The following is a 22,125-nucleotide window of genomic DNA, read 5'->3' as shown; positions in this document are numbered from 1 at the left end:
CCAGCAGCCGTTATGGTCGCTGGCCAGTAGGAGGCGACAAAATGAGTGAGTGGGGGGGGGGGGGGAGAAGGATTTTATTAAAAATGTGTACATAAACACGACCAAATTTAATGAGGAGTGGATACTTGGAATGAAAAGTGAAATCTCTACCGAAATGGAAATAAACTCGGCGTTTCTGGGTCTTACGTTGGCGTAGCAACAAATCAAAGGCTGGCAGCCACAAGTCAGAAACACACACAGCCAGCCAGCCAGCCAGCCACAGATTTTTAATATTATATAGATATATTGGCTTGCAAACAAGCCTTCAACCATGCTGCTCTTCTCAGCTCTCTTTAGCGATTGACTTTCATATAGTCTAGGCGAGCCAAGATTAATTAATTAATTCTAAAGTGAAATCTCATTATACTGTTTAACATACATACCTCCATCTCTTGGGTGTATGGAGATGGATTAACAACTCACCTCATCACTGGACTAAATTTGGTTTAGGATTTCATATTTTAACTTTTTTTTCACTCAAGGCTGAAACCGGCAAATCTTTTAGTATTAAAACTCCCATTGACATCAGTACTGAACCACCTCTTGCTTGTTTTCCTTACAGTATCTAATTGTCTTCGGCACTAAAGTTTTGTTTCCTCGCACAATCTTTTATTTAGAAATGTTACATTTATGTATAATTTATGTTTTTGTGTGTTTGTCTATCAGCGTGTGATGCTGTAAACAGTATGTTTCTCAGTGTACATGCACCATACCCTACTTGTACATATGACATTATACTCGGCTTGACTTGAGAATTCATTGATCCTGAAGCTTATATTTGTGCCCACACAGAAAGGAATTGTGCACCGTGATTTGAAGCTGGAGAACATTCTCCTCGATGAAAACCTTAACGTGAAGGTTGGTTTATTTTTGTCACTGTTTTCCTGCCTCTGTATTGTTGATGCCAAACCTGGCCTAACAACTTTGTACATGGAAGATAGGCGCAAAGTGTTGGAGTAACTCAGCGGGCCCGGCAGTGTCTTTGGAGGAAAAGGATGGGTGATGTTTCGTGTCGGGACCCTTCTTCAGATATATTCATAGTAATAAATATAGCAATAAATATAGCAGTCCCGACCCATGCTGCCTGACCCACTCCAGCACTCTGTGTTTTTCTTTGTTATAAACCAGCATCTGCAGTTCCTTTCTACAAACTTTGTACATTGACTGGATTGAGATTCCTGTCTGAACTGGTTTTGATTTCTCGCTGTGGTGGAGTATATAAATCAGTGAAGGCAGAGAATCATGGAGTTATACAGCATGGAAGCAGGCCCTTCAGCCCATATCATTCAGACTGATCAAATTGTCTATTTAAACTAGTCCCATTTCCCAGTGTTTAGCCCATATCCTGCTGAACCATTCCTATCTCTGCACCTGTCCAAATGTATTTTAAATGTTGTAGTTGTTACCTCTTCTACCACTTTCTCTGGCAACACACTCATTAACGCACAACCCTCTCTGTGGAAAAAGTTGCCCCTCGGGTCTCCTTAAAACCTTTTCCATCGCTCTGCCTAGATCTCACAATTCCTTCTTAGGGCTTGGCTGTTTCTGAAGTCAGGTTGCTAAGCAGAACAGCCAATATCATTGGACATAGGGGAAAGAGCAAAAGGAAGATGGATTAATTTATTTTTGCTCAAAGTAATTTGAAATACAATGTTCTGAAAGTGTGTCCTGTTCAGGGTTCCTCGTATTTTCCCTCCAATCTTTCAGTCCAAGGATTCAGGGTGGTGAATCTGTGGTATTCATTGCCATAGAAGGCAGTGGACACCAAGTCAATGGATTTTGTGGGAAGGAACTGCAGATGCTGGTTTAAACCGAAGATAGACACAAAAATCTGGAGTAACTCAGCGGGACAGGCAGCATCTCTGGAAAGAAGGAATGGGTGCCAAGTCAATGGATATTTTTAAGGCAGAGATGGATAGATGCTTGATTAGTACGGATATCAGGAGTTATAGGGAGATGGTAGGAGAATGGGAGGGAGAGATATATCAGCCATGATTGAATGGTGGAGTAGACTTGATGGTCCGAATGGCCTAATTCTGCTCCTACCACTTATGAACATGAGCCCAGATGAAGGATGTCATCTCGAAATGTCAACTGTTTATTTCCCTCTGCAGATGCTGCCTGGCTGGTGAGTTCCTACAGCAGTTTGTTTCTTGATTCCAGTAAATCATGTCAACCATCTACCCTGAACTAACCCAGCAGATTCTCTCCAACTATCCAAGAAAATGCTCAGAATTTCTAGCATGTGATTAAGGTTTACTATTCCTCTAGACATCTCCTATCCATGTACTTGTCCAAATGTATTTTAATTTTTTTTAAAGTACTTGCCTCAACTACTTTGTCTGGCAGCTCATTCCATATACCCATCACCTTCCTAGTGAAAAAGTTACCCCTCAGGTATCTTTCCCTTCTCGTCTTAAATCCAAGTCCTCTGGTTCTTAAATTCCTTTACCCTGGGTAAAGATGTGCATTCACCTTGAATATTCATCTCATGAATTTTTAGACTGTATTCTCAAACCCAGAAAGGTCAACAGCAAAACAAATCCAATGGCTTGAAGGAAAAAGATCACTTACTCATCCTGCAAGATTAATCATGTAGAAAGGAACTGCAGATGCTGGTTTAAACTTAAGATAGACACAAAAAGCTGGAGTAACTCAGTGTCTGACCACAGCATCTCTGGAGAAAATGGATTTATGAAGGGGAAATCTTGCTTGACTAATCTTCTAGAATTTTTTGAGGAATTGACAAGTAAAATGGATGAAGTTGTACGGGGCCCTGATGAGACCACATCTGGAGTATTGTGTTCAGTTTTGGTCTCCTAATTTGAGGAAGGACATTCTTACTATTGAGGCAGTGCAGTGTAGGTTCACGAGGTTAATCCCTGGGATGGAGGGACTGTCATATCAGGAAAGCTTGGAAATACTGGGCTTGTATTCACAGGAATTTAGAAGGATGAGAGGTTATCTTATAGAAAATTATGAAAGGACTGGACAAGCTAGATGCAGGACAAATATTCTCAACATTGGGAGAGTCCAGAACCAGGGGCCACAGTCTAAGAATAAAGGGCAGGCCAATTAAAACTGAGATAAGAAAAAAACGTTTTCAGCCAGAGTTGTGAATTTGTGGAATTCTCTGGCACAGAAGGCAGAGAATCCCACAATTTAAAAGGGAGTTAGATAGAGCTCTGGGGGCTAGCGGAAACAAGGGGTATGGGGAGTAGGCAGGCACGGGTTACTGATTGTGGATGATCAGCCATGATCACAATGAATGGTGGTGCTGGCTCAAAGGGCCTAATGGCCTCCTGCACCTATTTTCTATGTTTCTATGAGTGGGTGATGTTTCGAGTTGAGAGCCTTCTTAATCTGTGCGTTAATCAGTAATACAGTCGCTAAATCGGAGAAAATAATAAATCTAATCACACTGAGCTCCTAGTTGATAGGAGGAGTTCTTTGGTGTTCTCAGTGGTATCAAGGGCATGATTAGATCAAGTTTGGGGAAAAGTGGTTGGCAAAGTAATCTTCCCAAAAATATAAATGTTAAATCTGAAAATGTATGATGCAGTATTTTCACATATTGTCTTTCACAGTTCATGTCAGAGCGTTACATTAATACAATATAATTTACATTGTATTGGCATCACGGTTTTACTTCTGGATAGTTTGCATCACCAAACAGCCCTTCAGTATGCGATGGTTTGTAGTGAGAGAGCCTCCTCCACTATCAGAGTGAGGTCACATGCACATTGGAGGAGCAGAAGCTCATATTCCGCTTGTGCAGCTTACAACCCAGTGGCATGAATAATGGTGTCTTAGTTTAGTTTAGTGTAGAGGTACAGCACGTAAACAGGCCCTTCAGCCCACCGAGTCCGTGCCGACCCGTGATCCCCGCACATTAACACTATCCCTCACACACTTGGGACAATTTACATTTATACCAAGCCAATCACCCCTACAAACCTGTACGTTTTTCGAGTGTGGGAGGAAACCACACGCAGGTCACGGGGAGAACGTACAAACTCCGTACAGACAGCACCCCAAGTCATGATCGATCCCGGGTCTCTGGCGCTGTAAGGCCGTAGTTCTACCACTATGCCACCATGCTGCCCTTCTCTAATTTCTCTCATTTCAAGTAGCACTTGCTTCCCCTCTCTCTCCGTCTCCCCCCCCTCCCGCCCCACCCTAGTCATCCTGCTAGTTTCACTGTTTGTATCACTTCATTATCACCTCGTCCACAGCCAACAATGGACCATTGTGGGCTCCATCTTTCTTGACTCATCGGTGCTGGCTGTGATTTGTTCTGTACCTCTTCATACCTCTAGTTTCCCTCTCCCCTGACCTTCAGTCTGAAGAAGGGTCTCGGGTAAAACATTACCTGTCCCTTTTCTCCAGAGATGCTGCCAGAGCCTTTGTTACTCCAGCTTTTTGTGTCTATCTTTGTTTGAAACCAGCATCTGCAGTTCCCTCTTACACATTTTGCCTGCTTTAAACAGGGGTGTTTCTCCATGTAGCCTGTGCTGTGGCTGCATCTTAGCACGTAGTCCTGGACCTTGGAATGTAACTCCCTGCAACTTTAAGTTGTGGAAGGCTCCTTACTCAGGAGACCAGTGATTTTCTGGCAGACCAAATTGCTTCTCTCGCTGAGTTAATGACCCTCTGGCAGCAGTTAATGCTCGTCTCAGTATGTGTCCCTGGGAACATCCTGTCGAACACAGAATCCTGTGTAGCAGTTGTATGGGATGAACCCTGACAAGGACCACGGCATTTCTTTACAAAATTCCTTGACAAATATGCATTCACAGCCACCGTGAGGCCGGCATGTGATGGAGTTTAGTCTCTGACCAAGCATGAAGGAGCTGACAGGGACAGCCCATCTCGCCATCAAGCATGCAAACCCTCAATATTTGTACATATGTTTTTGTGAACGGATATTCTTCTAAATGACTGCCATTCTGCTCGGGGAACTATCCAACATGATTCACTACCTTCTTTCCTCATAGGCCCCCCCAGGACCTTCCTTGTAGAAGACTATCTGATCTGTGGGCAAACGTTTTCTTTTGCACAAATTAGACCATAAGATATTAGGTCATTCGGCCCATCGAGTCTGGTCTGCTATTCAATCATGGCTGATCTATTTTCCCCTCTCAACCCCATTCTCCTGCCTTCTCATAATAACTTTTGATGCCCTTACTAATCAGGAACCTATCAATCTCTGCTTTAAAAATATCTATTGACGGCTTTCTGGCGCAATGAATTCCACAGATTCACCACCCGCTGGCTAAAGAAATTCATCCTCATCTCCATTCTAAAGGTATGTCCTTTTATTCTGAGGCTTTGCCCACAGGTCCTAGTATATACCACTATTCTCCACATCCACTCTACCTATTCGATAGGTTTCAATGAGATCCCGCCTCAAATTGTTGTACGGGGGGGGGAGGATAGTAGAGACCAGCTGGAAGGAATATTCCGTAACTGTGGCTTATGTGGGGTCCACACCCAATGGTAGCTATCTATCATGATGAGGATCATCTTTGATTCACTTTTCTGGATATTAGTATATTTTGCCTTCATGGACATGTTCCATTTTTGATCTCTGATGAAATGGACAATGAATTGGGATGAGCAGGAACAGCAAACAGCAAGAGCTGTTTACATATTTCTTTACATATTTAATATTCCCAAACCTGGAATGGGAATAAAAGATACTGCAGATTATGGAATCTAGGGCAAATACAAAGGTTTGGAGTAACTCAACAGGCCAGGCAGCATATGTAGAGGGAAATGAGCAGTCATTGTATCCTAAAACAATTGTCTCTCCATTTCCCTTCACAGATGCTGCCTGGCCTGCTGAGTTCCCCCAGGACTTGGTTTTTCCCTAAAACTCGAACGATTGATGCATTAAAGAATATAGTTGTCAGCATTGTAACTCATCTGTCTATGCAATCAATGCACTAAAATGCTGACCACTATATATATTCTGCACTCTGTAACTTCCCCATTGCTCTCTCTGCTATATCTGTGTTTGACATGATTATGCTGTATTTATGTATAGTACATCTGATCTGCGTGGATAGCATGCAAAACAAAGCTTTTCACTGTACTTCACGGTACACCTGACAATAATAACCCTAAACCTAAATCCAAATAGAATAATTTTGGTTTGGAGACACAAGAGACTGCAGATGTTGTACTCTGGAGCACAGAACAAACTTCTGGAGGAATTTAGTGAATTACGCAGCTTCTATAGAGGTAGAGGGATGGCCAACATGAGATTGAGACCCCGCATCAGGATATTTGGGCTTTTTTCTTTGTTGTATAAATTTTAAGTACATCAAGTGTTTAAGAAGGAACTGCAGATGCTGGAAAATCGAAGGTACACAAAAATGCTGGAGAAACTCAGCGGGTGCAGCAGCATCTATGGAGCGAAGGAGATAAGCAACGTTTCGGGCCAAAACTCTTCTTCAGACTGATAGGGGGTGGAAGGTAAGCAGGGGAGGAGACAGCAAGGGTTAACAGAATTGTGAGAAATCAATGTTCAGGCCACCAGGATGCAGGCTCTCCAAGCGGAATATGAGGTGCTGTTCCTCCAATTTCCGGTGTTGCTCCCTCTGGCCATGGAGGAGGCCCAGGACAGAGAGGTCGGATACGGAATGGGAGGGGGAGTTGAAGTGCTGAGCCACCGGGAGGTCAGGTTGGTTATTGCGAACCGAGCGGAGGTGTTGGGCGAACGATCGCCAAGCCCACGCTTGGTCTCACCGATATAGATCAGCTGACATCTAGAGCATCTAGACATCTGGATGCAATAGATGAGGTTGGAGGAGATACAGGTGAACCTCTGTTGCACCTGGAACGACTGCTTGGGTCCTTGAATGGAGTCGAGGGGGGAGGTAAAGCGACAAGTGTAGCATCTCTTGCGGTTGCAAGGGAAAGTGTCTGGGGAAGGGGTGGAGCGGGAGGGAAGGGAAGAATTGACAAGGGAGTTGCGGAGCGAGCGGTCTTTGCGGAAGGCAGACAGGGGGGTAGATGGGAAGATGTGGCGAGTGGTGGGGTCACATTGGAGGTGGCAAAATTGACGGAGGACTATTTTGTTGTATGTGCCAGCTAGTGGGGTGAAAGGTGAGGACCAGGGGGACTCTGCCCTAGTTGTGAGTGGGGGGGATGGGGAGAGAGAGCAGTGTTACGGGGTTTGGAGGAGACCCTGGTGCGAGCCTCATCTATAGTGGGGGAGGGGAACCCCCATTCCCTGAAGAATGAGGACATTTCCGATGCCCTGGTGTGGAACACCTCATCCTGGGAGCAGATGCGGTGTAGACAGAGGAATTGGGAGTAGGGGATGGAGTCCTTACATGAAGCAGGGTGGGAGGAAGAGTAGTCTAGATAGCCATGGGAGTCAGTGGGTTTATAGCGGATGTCGGTCAGAAGTCTATCACCTGCGATGGAGATAGTGCGGTCAAGGAATGGTAGGGAAGTGTTGGAAATGGTCCAGGTGTATTTGAGTGCCGGATGGAAGTTAGTGGTGAAGCGGATGAAGTCAGTCAGTTGTGTGTTGGTGCAGGAGGTGGCCCCAAAGCAGTCGTCGATGTAACGGAGATAGAGGTCGGGGATGGGGCCATGGTAATAATAATAATAATGGATGGGATTTATATAGCGCCTTTCTAATACTCAAGGCGCTTTACATCGCATTATTCATTCACTCCTCAGTCACACTCGGTGGTGGTAAGCTACTTCTGTAGCCACAGCTGCCCTGGGGCAGACTGACGGAAGCGTGGCTGCCAATCTGCGCCTACGGCCCCTCCGACCACCACCAATCACTCACACACATTCACACACATTCACACACAGGCAAAGGTGGGTGAAGTGTCTTGCCCAAGGACACAACGACAGTATGCACTCCAAGCGGGATTCGAACCGGCTACCTTACGGTTGCCAGCCGAACACTTAGCCCATTGTGCCATCTGTCGTCCCAGTTACGCCTCGAACAAGGATTGCTCGACGTAACCGACAAAGAGGCAGGCATAGCTGGGGCCCATGCGTGTGCCTATAGCTACGCCTTGAATTTGGAGGAAATGGGAGGAATCAAACGTGAAGTTATTGAGGGTAAGGACCAGCTCCGCTAGGTGGAGGAGAGTGTCAGTGGACGGGTATAGGTTGCTTCTCTGGTCGAGGAAGAACCAGAGGGCTTTGAGACCATCCTGGTGGGGGATGGAGGTGTAGAGTGACTGGACATCCATGATGAAGATGAGAAGGTGGGGGCCTAGAGAATGGAATGCGCGGAGACGACGGAGAGTGTATGAGGTGTCTTGAACATAGGTGGGAAGGGATTTAACCAAGGGGGATAGGATGGAGTCAAGGTAGGTGGAGATGAGTTTGGTGGGGCACGAACAGGCACAGACAATGGGTCTACCGGGACAGTCAGGTTTGTGCATTTTGGGGAGAAGGTAAAACGGGCCGTGCGGGGCTGGGGAATGATGAGGTTGGAGGCTCAGTCGGGCAGGGCATGGGAGTTGATGAAGTCGGTGATGGTGCTAGAGATGGTGGCCTGGTGCTCGTCAGTGGGGTCATGGTCCAGGGGTACGTAGGAGGAGGTGTCCGAGAGTTGGCGCGTGGCCTCAGCTTTGTAGAAATCGACGCTCCAGACTACCACGGCACCTCCCTTGTCGACGGGTTTGATAACCCAATCTGGGTTGTTGCGGAGTGAGTTGCTGGCAGTACGTTCGGGGGGGGGGAGGGGGTGGGGTGGGGGGAGAGATTGGAGTGAGACAGGGGAGTGGAGAAGTTGAGGCAGTTGATGTCGCGACGGCAGTTTTGGATAAAAAGTTCTAAAGCCGGGAGGTTACGAGGGGGGTTCCACGAGAAGGGGGTTCGTTGGAGACGGGAAAAGGGGTCATCAAGGGGAAAAGGACTCCTTCCCATGGAAGAACGCTGTGAGGCGGAGGCGACTGGAGAAGAGCTCCAAGTCATGGTGGGCGCGGAACTCATTGAGGTGGGGACGGAGAGGGACAAAGGTAACGCCTCTGCTGAGGACCGACCGTTCGGTGTCGGAGAGGGGGAGGTCGGGGGGGATGGTGAACACACGGCAGGGATAGGGGTTGTGCCGGGGGAAGGCTGGTGAGTGGACTGAGGATGAGGCGATGTGTGGTGGGGGGGGTAGGGGGTGGTCTGGGGGTGAGGGGGTATGAGGGCTGTAGTGTGGGTAGGGAAGACCAGGGGTCAAATAGTTTGAGGGGGATGGGGAAGACCCAGGGGAACAGCCACTGAGGTTACCAGGGTTGGGTAGACTAGCTCTAGGACCCAGTGCAGTCAAACCCAGAGGAGTGGGAATCAGCAGCTTGGAGGCTTCACTTTAGTACATTAATACATTTTCGGAAGATCAAAAGCAAATGATAATTATTGGAAAATATTAATACGCCACACATGACATAATTCCCACAATGAACATAGCTTTAATGAAAAATAAAAGGTAGCTGAATATTTAGCATTTCTCCGTAAAATTGGATTTCAAAGATGATTCGGATTAAATATGACTAATCTCTAATCCTTTTCAATGAATTTAACTGAATCATGTACAAAAAATAGCACCCAGACTGTACAAAATCATTCAAAAATAGCTAAGAACACAATCCCTTATTTGGCAAGAACTCCAAGACTAAAATAAGTAAGTGGAATTTAAAGAATGCCAATCATGCAAATATTCTTTCTTATTAAAATGCACAACGTGCACCTCACCATTAAGAAATCTTCAGACTTCACTCACACAACATTCTTACTCACTCTGGAACATTTAAATGTCAGTCCGAAACAGATGGGATGAATGTTTTACAAATTGGCTCCAGTATTTCCAGCCATTTCAAATGTTCCTTAGATGTCATGCAACTACTAACTCACTGATATAAACAAAGTACACTGCTATATAAATAGGGTATAGTGTTCATATATTATAAAACATAGGTAGGTTAGGATTTTTGGAGAACATGGACAGGTGACCTTTTGTCTCAGGACCCTTCTTCAGACTGAATGCGGGGGGGGGGAGGGAGGAGCAGGAAAGAAAGCTGGTAGAGAGGACCAGACAAACATGGCCAACAAAAGATGACCTCAGGTGAGGGGGTTCCCTGATAGGCAGATTGTTGGACAAAGGCTGGAGATTGAACCAGGTGTGAGCCCAAAAGGGATACATAGTGAACTGTGAAGCTTGTTGAAAGACTTTTGGGGAGGGGGTGGGAGGGGGGGTGGGGTGTCAGAAACCAGTGCAAGGACAGGCGGGGTTCGGGAGAAGGGACTGAGAGGAATAAGTAAGGGTTGAAGTGTTCAGGGGAGAGAACGGGGAGGAGAAAGGGAGGTGTTTATAGAAGGTACCTAAAATTGGAGAAATTAATGTTCATATCACTGGGCTATAAGCTGCCCAAGCGGATTATGAGGCACTGTTCCTCCAGTTTGCGTGTGGCTTCACTCTGGCAATGGAGGTGGCCCAGAACAGTTGGAATGGGAATGGGGAGGGGAGTTTAAATTATTAACAACCGGGACACCCCATAGGTATTGGCAGACCGAGCGTAAGTGAAGAACAGTCCCAAACCGAAACATTACTTATTCATGTTCTCCAAAGATGCTGCCTGAACTGTTGAGTTACTATTTTGTGTCTTTCCTTGATAAACTGGCACCAACAATTCCTTGTTATTACAGGTTAGGATTTTGTAGTTACAATGATGACAATGTTGGCAGACTGTGGCCAACACTGGTGTCATAGAGTGGACACTAGTGTCTGTATATAAACAGTGAAACATCAAATCCCATTGCATGGTATCATGCTCCTCCATTTGTGCTCCGTTAAAATCTACACATGGAAATATTATTGAAGGCAATGAATCAACAAGTTTGAATGTCTGCTCTCTATTCTAACCATAAGCTCCTTGAAAAATAGTCTTTGCTGAAGCATGTGTAATTGAATGTTATTGACATATTGTACTGTGATTCCTGCTGATTACTGCACTGAATCAGAAAACGTTGTTATTTATGGACTCCAATTTCTGCAGAAATATCTTCAAAACTACATAATTCCTTTCCCCTCCAATGTATGGCATCACACATGCCATCTTAATTTGAAGTGCATGATATTAATGTGCTATATGCAAAATATTTATAGTTTGAGCTATTTACTTCCTAGTTTGCAGTCATGAGACTTTTTCACTGTTTGGATTATTGTATGCCAGAATTCTTCTAATCCAGATGCCAAAATGAAATTAAGATGGATAAAGGGGAAACTCATGCTGCAATAACTAGATACATGTGTGAAGCTTTCTTCAAGTGCAGCAGAAACATGTTTTACTTATCACAGAAGTTGGCCGGAGTGGTGTTGGAAACATTATACCATCTTGTACTTTAGTTCAGTGTTATTCAACTCATTTACAATATAGGTATGGAAAAACCTGACACTGCTTGCTCAATATAACATTTGGCCTTTGAACATAATAACAAAAGAATATAGGAGCAGGATAGGCAACCAGACGTTGAAGCTTTCTTTGTTATTCAGTTTAGTTTAATTTAGAGATACAGAATAGAAGCAGGCCTTCATTCCACTGAGTCCACGCCGACCATCGATCATCCATCCATTCACACTAGTTCAATGTTATCCCATTTTCTCATCCAATCTCATCCACATTAGGGGCGATTTTATCAGGGGGGGGGGGTGGGGGGTGGATCCCATGCAGTCAAAGAGAGAACATGCAAATGCCAGACAAACAGCACCCAAGGTCAGGATTTAACTTGGGTCTCGGAACTGTGAGGCAGCAGCTACACTACTGTGCTTGCTATGTGCCACTGTGCTGCCCTCGATATGATAATGGCTGATCTCTGCTGGTCTAAACGCCACTTCTGTGCCAGTTCCCCACAACCCTCAATTGACTGACCTTTCAAATAGTATCTATCTCCACCTTCAATATATCTAATGATCTGACCTGCAGGGATAGAGGATTCCAGGGACCTATTATCCTCTGAGAGAGGAAAGAAATTCCAAGTTACACGCTCCAAAATGTGATACAAACATCTGACCAAGTATAGAACTTTTCTTTTGCCCAGCTAATAGAAAATTAAATAATCCCTTCTCTGTGAATTTCAAATGTCAATGAGCAGCTGAATTTATACAGACCATCAATAATCTTATTTCTTTCTTATTTTATGGATATCTGCTTAGCTCGCTGACTTTGGCTTGTCGAACTTGTATCACAAGGATCGCCTTTTGGAGACATACTGTGGAAGCCCCCTTTATGCTTCACCAGAAATAGTGAATGGACTCCCATATCAAGGCCCTGAGGTAAGTGAGGGGAATAGACTATTAACCAAATCAGCTTTTTAAAAGCATTTATCTCAGTCCAAGGTTTCTGCTGAACAAAATCATATGGTTAGCTTCAGATAAATTACATTTCCAAATATAGGGAAAGGTTAAGTAAGCTGTGATTTTATTCCTTGGAGTGCAGGAGGATGAGGGGAGATCTTATAGAGATGTATAAAACAATGAGAGCAATAATAATAATAATGATAAACTTTATTACGGACTCAAGGTCCAGACAAGGGGCAACATTACATTAAAAATGCATTGCATATCAAATATCATAAATATAAATAAAATCATGGTATATCACATAAAAACATCATAACTTATATATTTTTAAAACCCACAATACTTAAGTTAAAAATCCAGATTAAAAGATGATCAATGTCCTGCAACGAGGCAACGATACCAGTGTCTCCACAGCTGGGATTTGTAGCGTGTAGTGCTAACCCTTATGTTTGTCAAGGCCACAATAAGCACATTTTTAGAGTCATTTATCCTGCAAATGAATTTATACATGTGATGTCTTAGGATAGCTTCTAAAGTACTGACTCCTGCAGCCACAAACATATTACTGGCACTACACCATCTAGGTTGCCTTAGCAGTGTTCTCATGGCATCGTTATATGCCACCTTTAGTCTCTGCATACTTGTCTTTAAATAGTTCGACCACAGGTGCGCAGTGTAGAGTGGTGTGCAGTATGCTCTAAATAGCGACATCTTCACCACATCTGCACACGCACCAAATTTACACAAGAGGATATTCGCCTGTACATACAGCATGCGTCGTTGCCTATAAATATCCTCACCATCTGTCATTTGTTCTGTAATAATATGCCCTAGATATTTTATCTTATTACAGACACTAAGATTGTTGTCAGACAATTTTAAAACAGGATATTTTAGGCATTTATCCTCTTTGGTTCTACAGACCATAACAGCACTCTTACTAGCATTATATTTAATGTCATGTTCCACACCATACACGGAACATATAGTAAGGAGCTGCTGGAGTCCAGCGCTAGATGGACTAAAGACCACAAGATCATCTGCATACATAATATGGTACACTAAAATATTACCAATCACGCACCCAGTGTTACAGGCTTTCAATTGTTTAGACAGATCATCAATATATAGATTAAAAAGGACTGGGGACAAAATTCCCCCTTGTCTAACACCATTGTTAACCCCAAATGGGGCTGAGACCCTATTGCCCCATTTTATTGCAATAGATTGGGTGGATGCACAGATTCTCTTGACCAGAGTAGGTGAAATGAGGATCAGAGTACATAGGTTTAAGGTGAAGGGGAAAAGATTTAAAAAGATTCTGAAGGGTAACTTTTTCACACAAAGGGTGGTGGATGTATGGAACAAGCTGCCAGAGGAGGTAGTTGAGGCAAAGACTACCCCAACATTTAAGAAACAGTTAGACAGATACATGGATAGGACAGGTTTGGAGGGATATGGACCAAACCCAGGCAGGTGGGACTAGTGTAGCTGGGACATGTTGGCAGGTTGGGCCAACGGGCCAGTTTCCACACTGTATGACTATGATTCTGTGACTCTATATCGATTGATCGCTACCAAAGAGTCTGAAGAAGGGTCCCGACCCGAAATATTTCCTACCCATTCCCTCCACAGTATTTTAGTTTTGTTTAGAAATACAGGGTGGAAATAGGCCCTTCAGCCCACTGAGTCCATGCCGACCAGCGATCCCTATACACAAGCACTATCTGACAGACTAGGAACAATTTATAATTTTTACCGAAACCAATTAACCTGCAAACCTGTATGTCTTTGGAATGTGGGAAGAAACCGGAGCACCCGGAGAAAACACAAACGGTCACTGGGAGAAAGTGTAAACTCCGTATAGACAGCAGTCATCATCAGGATCAAACCCAGGTCTCTGATGCTGTAAGGCAGCAACTCTACTGCTGCTCCACCGTGCCACCCAGATGTTCCATGACCTGCTAAGCTACTCCAGCACTTTGTGTTTTGCGCAAGATATGGGAATCTTCTTCAAGGTTAATGTTGAACAGATTCATTGATCACAGAATGTGGCCTAATAACTGCTGGAAATACTGCAAACACCTTGCCCCTTGCTGTGCGTCAGCTCAGAGTTATTCAGCTCATTTACATTATCGACCAAGAGAAAATCAATACCACTTAGTCAGTGCAACCTGTGGACCTTATTTTCCGAATTTGGTTGCATGTTGACTCAATTAATAAAATAGATGTCCAAATGTTTCCATTAGCCCCGCTTTGCGGTTAAAATGTCTGCAAATCCATGGTTTGTACCTCTGCCCCCACCACAGTTGCCAAGATTAGAGGATATTTAAATATTTTGCTTGGTGCTAATATCTACCACTATTCAAAAAACACCAGTCCTCGAATGGATATAGATAGCCCCACATTGCTAATCAGTCCTGAGTTTAAAAAAAAAATAATAATAAAATAAAGGAAACTGGTAATTGAGAGACTTTTGTAGGGTGGCGCAGGTGGTAGAGCTGCTACCTCACAACAACAGAGACCCGGGTTCAATCATGACCTCGGATGCTGTCTGTGTGAAGTTCACATGTTCTCCCTGTGACCGTGTGGGTTTCCTCCACTTGCTCTGGTTTACTCCCACATTCTAAATATCTGAAGGTTTGTAGGTTAACTGGCCTCTGTAAATTGACCCTAGTGTGTTTGTGATAAAATGTTGATAACATAGATCTAGGATGATCGCCGGCTGGCATGGATGCGGTGGATCGAAGGCATGTTTCTATGATGTATCTCCAAACTGTACTAAAACTAAACTTTAACACTATTTACTTTTAAATTAAGTCCATTACCTTTGTTTAGCAAACACAAGCGCACAAAATACTTCCTGATTTAGATATAACATGTCAACTAAGCCAACGTTTGTATTTTCATATTCATACCGATTAATCATCATGCATTTCATTCTGTTTTAGGTTGATTGCTGGGCCTTAGGAGTCCTGTTGTACACGCTGGTGTATGGAACAATGCCATTTGATAGTCAGAGTTACAAAACTTTAACACAGCAGATCAGTCGTGGAGAATACAAGAAACCTCCACAGATGTCTGGTATGGAATTAGAAATTTGAGCAGCAAATGTGAGCTCTCAATGCAAATGCAAATGTCTACTCTGATAAAGACGGCAATATCAATGTTTTTCTTCTGCCTGTGAGACAGCAGTGCTTCTGACAAGTACAGCATTCATTGCCTAATCCTAGTTGCCCGTGATTGTGGTGGAGAGGTGTTGTCTTGGACCACTACATTCCTTCTGGTGAATGTACTTCCACAGCATGGTTGGCAGAGAATTCCCAGACTTAGACCCAGAATTGATCATGGACTGGATATATAGTTCCCCATCAGAATGAAGTATGATGGAGGGTAACCTGCAGATGAAGATGTTTGCGAGGAGCTGCCTAGCAGCTTTGAAGAGAAATTGCTGTGCATTTTGTGGATGGTTCAGACTGGAACCACAATACACAGATGCAGAGGGAATACAAATTCAAGGTGGGGGTTGGTATTAAGCTTGATGAGCTTTGTTGAAAGTTGTATGCATTCAGGTAGCAGCATTGACATATAGAGGGATCTTGGAGTCCAAGCCCACAGCTCCCTTAAAGTGGCAACACAAATAGATGGAGTGGTAATGAAGGCATATGGTATGCTTGCCTTCATCAATCAGGGCATTGAGTGTAAGTATCAGTAAGTCATGTTGCAGCTACATAGGACTTCGGTTAGAGCACAATTGAAGTAATGTGTGCAGTTCAGGTTGCCCTTTTACAGGAAGGATGTGGAGATTTTGGGGACTGTGCAGAAGAGGTTTAACAGAATGCTACCTGGGTAAGAAGGTATTAATTATAAGGAGAGATTGGACACATTTGAATTATTTATTTCTGGAGCTTCGGAGGCTGAGGGGAGAGCTGATAGAACTTTACAAAATTAAGAGAGGCATAGATAGGGTAGACAGGCAAAAGCTGTTTCCCAGGTTGGAAATATCAAAGACGGGGTATAGTCAAGGGGAGAGGGGAAGAGTTTAAAGGAGATGTGTGAGGCAAATTATTTTCACAGAAACTTGTGGATGCCTGGAACACACCACCGAGGGTGATGGTGGAGGCAGATATGATTGTGGGGTTTGGATAGACATGGATATGGAGGAAATGGAGGGGTATGGATCACGTGCAGAGAGAGGAGACTGGTTTAACTTGGCATCATGTTCAGTGACGTCTTTGTGGGCCAAAGGGCCCATTTAGGTATTGTACAATTCTATGTTAAATGGTTCTATGTTTAAGGGTGACACAGTGACACGGCAGGTAGAATTGCAGCCTCACAGCGCCAGAGACCTGGGTTCGATCCAAGGGTGCTGTCTGTGTGGAGTTTACTTATTCTCCCTGTGACCGTGTGGGTTCCCTCCGGGTGCTCTGGTTTCTTCCCACATCCCAAATTGGCTCCTGTAAATTGCCCTTGGGTGTAGGGAGCAGATAAAAAACTGGGATAACATAGAACTATTGCAAACAGGTGATCGATGGGCTGAAGGACCTGTTTCCATGCTGTATCTATAACCAAAGTAAACTTAAATGATGAGTATTCATTGTAAGCATTCAAAGCATTGTAACTTTGGGAGGTAAATTATTTGTTACAGTTTTCAGATGGTCAGTGTGTTATTACTGATGGTGAACCCAGGTATTTAGCGAGAAACCCAGTGATGGTAATTCTGCCGAATGCCAAGCAAAGATTGTTAGACTCATTTTTGTTGAAGATAGCTATTGCCTGGCACTTCTCTTCAGCAAATGTCACTTGCCAATTGTCAATCCATGTCTTATGCTGCATACGAACATGGACTAATTAATTTATGAGGATGATACCCTGGGTTATTATATTCTAAATTTGAAACCTTAAGTTTAATCTTACAGAAGAAATTACAAATTTGAATTTAAGGAATCTGGGAGTCGGAACATGACAATGAATGTGACCAGATTGTAATAAATACTTGATTAATTAATGTCCTCTGTAAAGAAGTTTACCACTCCTACATGGTATGACCTACATATTATTTCAGTTACACAAGACATGGTTGAGTGATAATGGCCTCAGAGCAACAATAGAACAATTTACTCAGTGGAAAAGAATATGAACAATTATATCTGAGCTCTGGAATGATAAAGTACTTGGATTATATTTCATACATTATGAAATTCCAGGGATTTCTCAAGCAGTACATTACTTTTAATCTTTCATTGCTCATTATGTAATCAAAACAGCAAGTAATTTGAAAACAACGTCTCATAAACTGAACAATATAATGATCCAGCCTACCTGTTAAAGATGTTCACTGAGACCATTAGTGTCATAGAGTTACAGTATATAGCGCTTCAACAGGCCCTTCGGCCCAACTTGTTTCTGCCGACCAATTTGTCTAAATGAGCTAGGCGCATTTGCCTGCTGTGGCTGGCCTATATCCCTCCAAACGTTTTCTATCCATGTACATCCCAAGTGTCTTTTAAATGTTGTAAATGTGCCGCTTCTACCATTTCCGTTAAAAATTGAACAATGAATTCTCCAATTTCAGGTAACTAACGTACAACCCCCCCCCCCCCCTTTTTAAATGTATTTATATATTTATATATTCCAATCCCCCTCTCTTCCCATCATTTTATAAACCTCTATAAGGCCACTCCTCACCATCTTATGCTCAAGGGGAAAAAAGGCCAAACTATCTAGCCTCTCTTTTTGCTTCAAACCTTCCAGACCCAGCAAAATCTTTCTAAATCTCCTCTGCACCCTTTCTAGTTTAATGACATCCTTCCTATAGCAGGTGACTCGAGCTGTGCACAGTAATCACAATGTGACCTTACCAACATCCTCCAACATCCTATACAGCTGTAACATGACATCCCAACTCCTGTACTTGATATATTGACCAATTGACAAAAATAACAAGGATCTCATTGTTTGAAAAAAAAGCACGGATATCATGAATTAGTTGTTGTGACCTGGTTTCACAGTTTTATATGCATTTAACAGCCCGGATTATTTTGCACAAGGTTTGAATTGAGGCTTGAACTCATAATCATATTACTCAGAGGTCTACCCTGATCTAATTTAATATTTAATTGTTTCATACAAGACAAATGTAAAAGTCCTGGAGAGCTGTTGTTTTAATCACAACAGCAGAATTGATGTTGCTATTCTTCAATTGAGCTAAGCCATATTTACTTAGGGAACATGCAGTAATTATGTGCGTTGGTTTTACTGGCACTTATTGGGATTCTTATCTATAGTTTGTGAATTTTACAGTGGTACGTGACAATTGAATGGAAAAAGAGAAGAGATTTAAAGAGAAAGAGATTTAAAGCATGACAAAGCAATTTTCAAAAATATGCATTCTGTTTGGTTTCCCTTAAAACTCACACCTGCAGTAAATTCACAATATTCAAGTCACTCACCTGAGGTTTTCTTACTTGGATAATGGATAGGTAGGAAAAATGGTGCTTAACTTTGACATAATGGTATTTCCATCAAACAATATGAATAATATGGGAGTTTCCGTAAATACAGCACACAGTAGTGAAACTGAAGGTCTCCAAACCTCCAGGTTATTTTCCGATTTTAATGCAATATTTCCATTGTTTCATATCCTGTATTTTACGTAGTATAGATCATGGCGTATAGCCAAAATAATGAAATGAAGCAAAAATAAATAACATTACAAAGAAAAATATCAGATATGTCCCTGTGTTTTCTTGTCTTTTTTTGTGACATTTTTCAAGCAGGATATCATCAAATCCTTAGGCTAATTTATACCAGAAAGATTACATTAATTTTTGCAATTAAATAACTATATAAGCCAAATTCTGATTACGATTTATCACCCGATTAGATGGTTTTCCGATGCCCCAAGTTTTTAAGCAGAATGTGAGCAGCGGTATAGCAGAGTAACTGTTTTTATATTAATTGTTTCTTTTTTATTGTTTATATTTTGTGTTTAAGCTATCCATTGAAATAATGAATAGAACTTAAAATCATGAAATAAAAATCGCTTGCTCACCTATTTTATGGATGTCTCATTCTGTAGTCCTTCCCATTGTCTATAACGTGGTCAGTGCTATAACTTTTTTTTGCACTCATCGCGGTTTAAAAAAAAATCAAACAGAGCGATTATAATGACCCTGGCGTGAACTACGGGCCTCGTGGTGGGTTACGTGCCAACATTTTGTAAGGGAGCTTAGAAATCAGTTTTTAAAATTTTTATTTTTTTTCCCATATTTTGAACGTATTACATTTTGGTCAAATTTTGGTCGATTTGATCAAAATTAGTTCTGTAGGTAGGCCTATTTTTAATACTGTGGTATTTCATTATGATTTAATAACTTTCAAATTTGGTCACCCTTATTTACGGAAATACCCATATCCTTGTTAAAAATATCAGAACGAGAAAGTCTTTTGTTGGATTATTATATGTTGGTATATTTTCATCACTAGGTGCACATGGCCTAATTGATTGGATGCTGTCAGTGAATCCAAGGAAGCGTGCAACGATTGACGATATTGCAACCCATTGGTGGGTTAATTGGGGTTGTGGCGCACCAGTTTGTGACTATGTTTCTGAAAATGACTCGCACTCACCTTTACTGGTGCGTTATATTGACTGGAAAAACAGTGCTGGATATTGTAATCAAGGGAAGAATGAAACGGAGGATGCCCAGTGGTTGGTGAGTTCTGTACATAAAGCTCCTACAGGAGAAATCAGGGGAGAGGCTTGTTTAAAGAAGTCAAAGAAAGAAAATGATATCACGCACCCACAAAGTGATGCAAAACTGCAAAAAATAACTTACAAAGATACAAAGAAAAAGCCAAAGGGAATTTTAAAAACCAGGACCAGTGTCGACAGTGATATTTCAACTACAGTCATAGACATGCAATCACAATGGATTGAAACTAAAACTACCATAGCAGAATCTACAACCATCTGCTTTAATGTATACACAGTGCCAAACAAAGTCTGCGGTAACATGCCAGTGAAAGGGATCCTAAAGAACTCATGCCAAAGAGAATCTGGCTATTCTTCTTCTCCAGAACGCAGTGAATCTGTGGACAGGGATACAGCTGCCATTCCTTCAAAACCAAGTCAAAAGCAGTCAGAAATGTTGACATCAGGACAGGTTGTATACAGGAAAAAGGGAATTCTGAAACGAAATGGAAAATTTTCCATTAGCCTAGATCTGCCTGATGATTGTTCAACGTTCAGGCTTTCTGATTCTTTCAAGGACCTGATCTTAGCAAGTGGCAGGGAAAGCACGAGTCGCCCATCCAGTGTAATCAGTGATGACTCCATACTGTCCAGCGACTCATTTGATCTCCTGGATTCCACAGCTGAAGGCAAAAGAAGATTGTTTTCACAAAGTAAACATGGCAGTATCCACAGTTTAATTTCAGAAGATGATTTATTGGAGCTGGGTAAGACAGAAGTGGAACCACAAACTGCACAGAATGTAGGCTCTGGAAATGTTAACATGGGAAAATAAATTCCCATAATGGAACACAAAGGTGCATGTTCATGATGAAGCTGAAGAAACCTGCAATCATTTAAAGGAAAGGAGAATGAATTATGGATATTCTTCTGCGTAAATTGTACCCTAATATTATTTCAACTGAACTAACTTGAAGAAAATGGTATTCATTAGACCTATCATGAAGAATATGTATAGACAAAATAAATTATTGTAATTTTTATTTAAATATCGCATGAGGACATTCACTAGCAAAATGTACTTATCCTAGTGACAAGGCTGACATGCTAAATAACTCTTATTTTATTTAAATACTGGAACTGCATATGCTGGTTTACACAAAAAGACACAAAGTGCTGGAGTAACTCAGCAGATCAGGCAACATCTCTGGAGAACCGGGCAGCATAGTGGTGCAGCAGTAGAGTTACCAATTACAGCACCAGAGACCCGGGTACGAACCTGACCACGGGTCTGTACGGAGTGTGCACGTTCTCCTTGTGACCGCTTGTTTCTTCTCCAGGTGCTCTGGTTTCCTTACACATTCCTAAGACGTGCAGGTGTGTTGGTTAATTGGCTTCAGTAAATTGCCCCTAGTGTGTAGAATAGAATTAGTATACAGGTGATTGCTGGTCGACGTGGACTCGGTGGGCCGAAGAGCCTGTTTCCACACTGTATCTCTAAACTAAACTTAACTTAACATGGGCAGGTGACATTTCAGGTCAGAACCCTTCTGCAGTCTGAAGAAGGGTCTTGACCATAAACGCTGCCAATCCATGTTTTCCAGAGATACTGTCTGACACCTTGAGTTACTCCAATACTTTAGGTCATTATTTATTTTACTTGCATGCATGCTTTGTTGAGATAAGATTCATAATGCTAATGATTACAATGAAGGTAAGGGAGGGAATTTTAATTCGTTTTGTGAATTATTTCAGATCAGCTTTTTTCCAAAACCATCATACAAAATACTGAATATATCACACAATTGCATTATTCAAGCTGAATCTGTTTACAAATGTATGTTTTTTTGTCAGTGTTAAAGGTGGAGAATTGAGAACTTGGTTATGTATGCTTACATATAAAACATTGGCATATTTCAAAGAGGGATATGAAAATGAGGTCATTTGTTTCTGTCTTTGTTATTATGCCTAGATCCATTCGAACAAAAGGGCATGATGACTAGCAGTGCTCTGGTAACTGGCTTGAGATTGCCCTGAATTTAGAAACATAGAAAATAGGTGC

At 42.4% G+C, this 22,125-nt stretch overlaps 1 protein-coding gene across 1 annotated transcript in view; it reads left to right on the top strand.

The window, feature by feature from the left end:
* The window catches only part of LOC116983517 (NUAK family SNF1-like kinase 1), a 67,005-nt gene extending 45,724 nt beyond the window's left edge, over positions 1 to 21,281 (top strand). Inside the window, exons 4-7 of the mRNA XM_033037329.1 lie at positions 832 to 897; positions 12,221 to 12,340; positions 15,319 to 15,451; positions 19,856 to 21,281. Coding sequence (XP_032893220.1) covers positions 832 to 897; positions 12,221 to 12,340; positions 15,319 to 15,451; positions 19,856 to 20,898 — 1,362 coding nt within the window. The 3' untranslated portion in view covers positions 20,899 to 21,281. The remainder of the gene's footprint in view (positions 1 to 831; positions 898 to 12,220; positions 12,341 to 15,318; positions 15,452 to 19,855) is intronic.
* The last annotated feature ends 844 nt before the right edge of the window (positions 21,282 to 22,125 follow it).

Source organism: Amblyraja radiata, chromosome 18, assembly GCF_010909765.2.
Source record: "Amblyraja radiata isolate CabotCenter1 chromosome 18, sAmbRad1.1.pri, whole genome shotgun sequence".
Classification (NCBI taxonomy): domain Eukaryota; kingdom Metazoa; phylum Chordata; class Chondrichthyes; order Rajiformes; family Rajidae; genus Amblyraja; species Amblyraja radiata.
The sequence above is the reverse complement of the archived record's forward strand: the minus strand, read 5'-3'. Positions and strand labels throughout refer to the sequence as shown.